This window comes from Mycothermus thermophilus (genome assembly GCF_041956435.1).
Source record: "Mycothermus thermophilus strain CBS 625.91 unplaced genomic scaffold VTJ04scaffold_1, whole genome shotgun sequence".
Lineage (NCBI taxonomy): Eukaryota > Fungi > Ascomycota > Sordariomycetes > Sordariales > Chaetomiaceae > Mycothermus > Mycothermus thermophilus.
The window spans coordinates 1,546,941-1,554,585 of record NW_027191427.1 but is presented as its reverse complement, the minus strand read 5'-3'; the positions used below and the strand labels follow the sequence as shown (position 1 = coordinate 1,554,585).

The 7,645-nt window shown below is 57.4% G+C and overlaps 3 protein-coding genes across 3 annotated transcripts; all 3 read left to right on the top strand.

Moving 5' to 3' along the window:
* Nucleotides 1-500: 500 nt before the first annotated feature.
* VTJ04DRAFT_573 (uncharacterized protein) lies at nucleotides 501-1,630 on the top strand (the record flags this gene model as incomplete). Its single annotated transcript, XM_069363876.1, has 2 exons — nucleotides 501-543; nucleotides 1,329-1,630. The coding sequence occupies 2 exons, from the start codon at nucleotides 501-503 to the stop codon at nucleotides 1,628-1,630; spliced, it is 345 nt and encodes a 114-aa protein (XP_069223183.1).
* A 116-nt stretch (nucleotides 1,631-1,746) lies between these two features.
* On the top strand, nucleotides 1,747-4,320 carry VTJ04DRAFT_572 (uncharacterized protein; the record flags this gene model as incomplete). Its single annotated transcript, XM_069363865.1, has 1 exon — nucleotides 1,747-4,320. The coding sequence occupies one exon, from the start codon at nucleotides 1,747-1,749 to the stop codon at nucleotides 4,318-4,320; it is 2,574 nt and encodes an 857-aa protein (XP_069223182.1).
* A 2,110-nt stretch (nucleotides 4,321-6,430) lies between these two features.
* VTJ04DRAFT_571 (uncharacterized protein) lies at nucleotides 6,431-7,336 on the top strand (the record flags this gene model as incomplete). Its single annotated transcript, XM_069363854.1, has 1 exon — nucleotides 6,431-7,336. One exon carries the CDS (start codon nucleotides 6,431-6,433, stop codon nucleotides 7,334-7,336), a length of 906 nt encoding a protein of 301 aa, XP_069223181.1.
* Between the last annotated feature and the right edge of the window lie 309 nt (nucleotides 7,337-7,645).

Here is a 7,645-nt window from a genome sequence, read left to right as displayed (position 1 = left end):
GATGCTCTGGAAGCACCATCGAATACCCAGGAGCATGTTTCACGACCCATCAATCGTCCCGGCCTGAACAGCTAGTCAGCTGGTCGGCCAGCCGGCTGGCTACCTGCATGTTCTGTCAGGTACTCCGTACTCCTCTGCGTGACGCTGCCCCTCGAGGTCTGATGTCTTCTTCCGTGTCCCGACTCGCAATGTGCCAAGCGGGCATCCGGCACAATGCCATCGGAGTTTGGTCCCGCCAATATGGCGTTTTGCGGTTGTCCAGGCCATCCCCTCCTCAACGACAACTAGTTGCCCGTATCTCTCACCTCGTCACCATGGGCTGCATATCCAGCGGCATTGCTGCAAAAATTACGTCGGTCTTGTGGTGCAACCATTAGTTATTTTCCGGCCCGTCCCCGCGCGGCAGCACCGATTCCTGTCGTCCTCGTGGTGGATGATTGTCGACTCACCTCAGCAAAGACTTTCTCTCCCTCTCCACCCCCCTCCTCCCGCGGGGTGCAATGCAGCCATGGTCCCCCAATTTTGCGCTGTGCGTCCATGTATGTATGTACATATTTGATGAGTTGAAAGAGGAAACGAAACGGGGGATTCGCTTGCTCTCCCACGATTCCGGGTGAATGTCCCGCTGAGACACCCTGAAACCCAATGCTGGTGTCAAAACTCATCCAAAAGGAGGGGTTTCTCGATTGTCGCGCCTCGTGGCAGACTAGCAACATTGGTGTTGCTTTACAGAAAGGCAAACAAAGCTTCGGAGCTGGCCTGTCGTCACTTGACTTCGCGGTTAAACGGATGCGTACTAGTAGACTCGGGGAGGCAACGCCCGTTCAGAGAGACTGCTGGACCAACGGGGAAGGCTCACCGTTTTCACTTCTGCGAACCATTTGCTGGTGTCCTGTGGCTGAGCTGGTACTAACGGTGCCACGCTAGTGGTTAGCTTGCGAAGGGCACCACGGGGGTGAGGCTATCCTCATGACCGGGAGAGAGACCCTGGCCGAGAAGGAGCTGCACGCGATCCACTTCTGGTTCCACAGACTTTTCTTCAGGCCCTGACCCTTGTCGGCATGGCGGGCTGGAAAGGCCAGGGTACCTGGCCTTTGGCTCCGTTGGTCCTGGCTCCCAGGTTGGTCCCAGCCGGTCGAACCCCCCTTGCCAGTCGCTGACCCCCGGGCGAGCAAAGGTGATGGTCCGCCAGACCGTGAAAGTGAAGACAGAGGACTTATATGGATACCCCCAACCCCAGGCCCGTCCCGCGCTGCCCGCGTGTTCTCTGAAGGATTGATTGATGCTGTCTGTTCACTTGGGATCTCACCACGACTAAGATACGACAGGGCGGTTACTGTTCGACATTGTAACAGTTCTCAGCATCGGTCGCGGCTCGTTGCTGACTGCATACCGACGATTTGAAGGGTTCGCGCAGTCAGTCAGTCAGCGCCGTTCACTGACGAGTCGCTGGCTCCCGCTCATCCCGCACACGCATCACGCCAGTCCCAGCTTATACGCCGCAACGTCTGTCTCATACATACCTCTCACCCACGCCTTCGACTACTACCCTTTCCATCTGCGGATGCCATCGGCCACGCGCCGGGGAGGCCGCATCCCAGGCAAGCGGATAAGTGCCGAGTGTCAGTGAACGAGAGACCTCGTCGACCTCTGGCCGCTATAATCCGGGCTTTTCACAACTGATGTCTCGCTGCTGTCGCATCTCATCACGATTGTGAGACATACGGAAGTTGACGATCGCCCATCATGAACTTCTACGCAGCTTCTAATATGCCCGTGTATCGGGTGGACCGGGATACCCGGCCGCCAAAAGCGTCTAAGTCAGGCCCTAAGCCGGGCAAGAAGTCGAGGTTCCTCGGCTTGCAAGGGCCACAAAGGGTCGCCGCGCCGCCCCCCGTTAGGCCTGTCATGTCGTCTTCCACCGTGCCACATGACGCCAGCTCGATCGACGGGCTCCTTGATCCCGCGGTGGCAGGCCCGCCGTCTCCTGAGAGCATCCGCGAGTTGAACCAACAGATGAGGGCAGCATCCGGCCTCGACACTCACAACAACCAACCTGTCACCTCTTCGGGCTCCTCTTTGAAGTCACTAACCTCGGACCGGCGACCTTCGTGGGATTTCACGATGGAAAACATCTCCATCTCGAGGAAGTCCTCGGGGCGGTCTAGCAGCAGTGTGCCCTTCCGGGACCGACCCGACAGCGTGCAAATCTTTGGCAAGAGCATCTTTGGCAGGAAAGGCAAAGGGCGGCGAGATAGCAGCATTCCCAGCTCTTCCAGCTCATTGTACTCGACCGACGTCGCCAATGACCCAGGCGCCGCCACAACATCCGCTCCCTCCAACCGGGACTCTACCCTTCCTGCTCTCTTCGGATTGCGCCGGCCGAGACAGGATTCAGAGACGCGCCGACCCAACATCTCGGAGCCCTACAACTTCCGCCATCTGGATGCTCAGACTCCCAACTTCCTGACCGGACGGAGGCCGTCGAGGCAGGAGGACTTCATGCCCGGGCGAAGGCCGTCGCGGCAGGAGGATATGCACTTTGCCGACTTCTCGTCCGACTCACTCCCGCTGCAAGGGGAGGTCGCCGCCAGCTCGGAGCTTCAACCAACGGCGGCCCCACAACCACGCGTACTGAAGAAGAATCCGTCAGCCTCGAGGCGATTGCTCAAGCGTTCACAGTCACAAGAACACATGAGCATGGGGATTCCACCGCCGCGTCCTCCAAGGTCACCGATTGATATGTCCTTCACGGGCGCCCCGATGGTGCCGCCACGAGGCTCTAGCCGCTCCTCCGCACGCCACGAGAGGTTTGATTCGATCGACGAGTCACAAACGAATGTCGACGCTCCCAGCCCTCCCGCGACGTCGTATGGGCTTGCGCAGCCGCCAGACATGGACGCTATCCCCGAGCATGGTCCCGCGAGGGACGACGAGAACTGGCCACTTCCGAGTTCAGGCAGCGCTACGGCTTCGGCATCGGAGCAGACTCTTCCTCACGTGGCCGAGGAGGAAGAGGAGGAGGAGGAGGAGGAGATTTTCGGCGTGACTCGGGAGCAGCGGATCAGCATCGCGAGCAACTCGTCTCTCCGCGGAAGCCAGTCCGTCCCGATGCTGCGGTCCGCCAGCCGCCGGATGAGTGACGGCTCAGACACCCTCGGTCGGTTTGACCTATTTGCTATGCAGCGGGAGTTGAGGGAAGCATTGAACGAGGGCGAGAACGTGCTGCCGAGGGAAGCATGGGAAGAGGATATCGACTATTGCTACGACCACGCTGCCGAAGCCGACTGCGAGTACGAATGGGACCGGGCTTCCTTCGAGCTGGTCCGGGACGCCGAGACAACTGCGCCCTCTGACGACCAGTTCGTGAACGATTTCTCGTCAAGTGAGGCTTCGCCCACGATGCTGACTCCGGCCCAGTTTGATCTGCCGGCTCTGAGCCCCGTCAGCCAAGCCTCGACTGCAACACCACAAGAAGCCATCACACCGACGGGCGTGGTCAACCCCAAGGCGGCCAACTTTTCGCTGCCGAGGGCCGAGTCCAAGAAGCAGCCGGACTTTCTCCACGTGCGGCGGCCTTCGGACCTGAAGAGCTTCCGTGAATCGCAGACCTTCACGCTCTCGCCGTCGCTCTTGATTCCCACCGACTACCATCAGCAGATGTTGGCCTGCCAGGCTGAAAGGCAAGAGTCCTCCGACTTTGCTTTTCGTCATGACACCCACTTCGGCGAGCCCACGCTGAACATGGATCCTGTAGCGCTCCTCAACCGCTACCGCAGCAGCGCTTCCACGACCGGCACCTTCGAGAGCACCAGCTCCGCGTTCGATAACAACAAGCACCACTCGACGGCTTCCTCGTCGACCGACTACACCCGCATGACCGCCAGCGTGTCATCGCTGGACGGCGTTGAGCCCTGCCCTCCCGTCGGCACCACCGCCGCCGCTTCTCCCGCGCCCGTGACGACCCCGGCGACCGAAGCCCTCCAGCAGTTCCCTCCATTCGAGGCCATTCCCGAGTCGGAGGCCGTCGGCGTCGCCATTGGCGGCGTTGAGAGGCAGCCGTCTGCGGGCTCGTCCACCCGCCGCCCGAGCCGTCCGCCTCACTTCCGCAGCCGCGGCAGCGAGTCGAATCTCGCGCGGCTGACGGGGATGGATGAGGTCGGGCCTCTGAAGACGACGGCCACGGCGGCCAAGTCGTCCTCGGCCGCGGCGACCATCATGAAGCGCGGCCGCGCGCGCACCACCAGTCTCAGCACCCCGCCTCCGCCGAACCAGTATGCGCTGTTTCCGTCGGTGCAGTTGACTGGGAATCGGATTTGAAAAGGTCCGAGCAGCGGCGGCGGAGAAGGGGGTTGTGCCATATTCATCTCTACCTATCTACCCATCTCTACTACATATGATGCCATGGACATATTACAATTTAAAGAGCATGTCCTCTCCGCGGAGAGCACCACCCATTCGGGTACACACCATAACCGTTTCCCTTATCTCTCTCCCTCATACCTACACACTCTCTGTCTCGGTTTCCTTTTTCTGTCGTGTTGGAACAACAAAACCTACTGTCGTTACCTCTAAACCGGGCATTGTCGGCTTTTGGATGGGATTTTCGTTTTGGTTTTTCGCGTATATACCTACCTATATATATCAGGTTAGACTTGGGGGTTCTCAAGGGCTGGGATGGACTGGATTGGAATGGCAGGCAGGGTCGGATCAGGTTGGATGCACCCCTGGATGGTGCCTGGTCTGTGTACAATTTTGAATGTTCGCAATATTACAAGTGTCGCTGTGCGATGGCAGGCGGTGGAATATTTGATAAAGAAAATAAAATACAAAAATCAGAATACATGCAGCTGCTGTATCTGGGACTTTGTTTGAGTGTGTTGGACTGTCCTGCCCGGTATCATGGTCATGCCCATGCTAAGCTACGCTTGTTGGCGGCCATGCCTTTAGAACAACACCTCTTACCTTCCAATGGGCACTGAGTCGATGAAAGCCTCTTTGCGCGTTTTCAGGATTATCACCTTCGTATCCCGAGTTCCGGCCCCGAGTTCCCTCCGACTGACCAGAGTTCCGATCATCAACTTCTTTCCCACAGAGTCTCCCAAGTTCAAACGCTTCCTGCCTATGACACTTGTGACCAACACGCTGATACATCCCTTGGTCCGGCCGAGGAAGGTAATGAGAATTTTCATGTGATTCATCGATTACCTTTAACGTGCGTCTAAAAAAGTTCGTGATGCGGGGAGCATCGAGCTAGGGTCGATGGATGTTGGGACCTGCATTAGCTTCATGAGTCCGGGGGGGTGTATCGGAAGTCTTTGGTCCAATAGGTGCCTCAGATATCTCTTTCTTGGATGCTTTGTAATACCTTGGTCATGGGACTCTGGTTTTCGCTCCGCTGCTTCCTAGCTGGTTTGAACACACCTCCCTAGGTAAGGCAGAACAGGGTGGTTTCCCAAGAGACCTGGGATGTTGGACACGAATCTCGGTAGGTACAGGTAGGATGGTACTAGCCTGAACTTCCTGGCGAACATGCACATGTCTGAAGGGTTGTGTCCACGTAAGTCAGGCACCATTGGCAAGGACGGGTACCGTTTCCGGCTGAGACCCTGAGTTGTCTATGCCCATGTCTACCTCGGTCTGTTATCTCTCTGGACATGTCAAACCTGGAACACCTGCCTTCCTCAACCGCCCGAAGCCACCATCCACCATATTACCACAGCCCAGACGGCAGCCAAGCACTCTGTGGCATCAGACCATCCGCTCGTTCATCGATACATCTGTGTCATTTCGTTCACTCTTTGTTCATCTTACTGTGTCAAGATCCAGCACCATGTCCCTTTACTCCCCCAATCCCTCTTCCAAGACCCACGCCGACGGCAGCGAGGCAGATGCTTGTCCGTCTTCCTTGGGCAAACGCAAGGCCGAGGAGCTCGAGAGACCTCCATCCCGCCTCGGGTTCTATCCCAGCACCGACTATGGAGTATAGGAAGCCTCCGCTTTAACGCAGAGCTGGAGACAGGCCAGGATGGAGAAAGCCCGGAAAGCTGCTCGAACAGACAATGGCCGGATGCAACAAGAGGCGTCTCGCAAGTCCAGCGTCATCAACTCACAAGAGCCGACGCCGCTAGGCCATCCACGACTTTCGAATTTACAGCCGGACGCTGTCAAGGAGAAAAGTACACACCAGTCAGGCGCAGATTCTGCCATCCAGACCTTTCAGCCGATCTCAAACACCTCGACAGAAAATGTCAAGAACTACGCTCGGGAAGCACCCGATTCTCAGCTCGTCAGTAAACCAATTGTGTGTCCCATCACCAGCCACACTGCTCCTCCTCCTGAGCGGGGTTATTTCCCATCATATGCCAATGACAGCGATGGAGACGATCCCAGCTCGATGGGACAGTTACGCACATACTGTCCCCAAGTCATGTCTGTCGCCTATGAGTTGCCTCCTCTCCCAGGCCTCGGCAGCAGTAGCAACCACGGAAAATCAAAGTACTCGAGCTCCTCTTCCTTGGTGTGCAATCCCTCCTCTCCCTTCGAGCCCAAGACGCTGGGCACTTTCAACAAACACCTCAGCCACGACGTCCGGGAAACACCGCCTTCACACTTTTCCACCAAAACCGTTGACACAGACAACTACTTTTTCAATCCCAACGGAGAGGATTCCGATACCTTCGAATCCGACCCCAGCGTCACCATGTATGACCCTGTTCTCTGGCCCCTAACGCGCTATCCTAAGCACCATGCTCACGGCCGCCACCACCCCTCGGACGCGGATGACAAGCTCAAACGCAAGAGAGCCTCGGACAAACACTACCGAACCCAAATAACCTCCCAACACCACCGCCTAATGAATGCTGTTCTCGCCTCCTCCCGATCCCTATCCGAAAACAGCTCCTCCTCTTCCCCCATCCCGGGCCACCATCTTCATCATCTTCACCATCATCATCACGCTGCCAGCAAAAGGTTCGTCACACCCACCACCGGCCGCGTCCACCGCTATGCCATTCTCGACTTGGCGGTCCGGCACATTCGCCGGCTGGGCCGGGCGCGGGAGGCGCTCAAGGCGGACCGGCGCCGGCTCTGGGCCGAGATCGAGCGCCTGGCAGAGGAGGGGAGCGAGATGTGGAAGGAGTGTGAAGCGCTGAGGGCACAGAATGAGGACCTGCGAGATGAGGTGGCGCGGTTGCTGATGGACGGCGACGAGCTCGCCGAGGCGGAGGAGGAGGCGCGCAGGGAGTGTAAGCGGTTGAAGGATGCGGTGAGGGAATTGAGTGAGAGGGTGAGGGAGTTAGTTGATGCGCAGAGGGGGAAAGTGGATGCTAAGTAGGAGGAGGGTGCAAAGTATGGGGAGGAGAGTGAGACTGATAAGAAGTAAGAGGGCTGGTATGGAAATGGGTGGAACGAGATGTGTGTTGTTGGGGTGGAAAGTTGGTCAACTGACTGGGATGGTTGTGAGGTTTGAGGGAGTGTGTTGGATCGGTTAACGGGAGCGAAGTATTACGAATACATGTATGTACTAATAAGCCTAGCGAGAAACATTCAGAGAAAAGAACTGTAGAGTTCCGTTGACTTGACAACCGCACGATGTTCGAGTTGTACAAGAGAAATTTCCAGGAGCTGTGTGCACGTAGAGTAT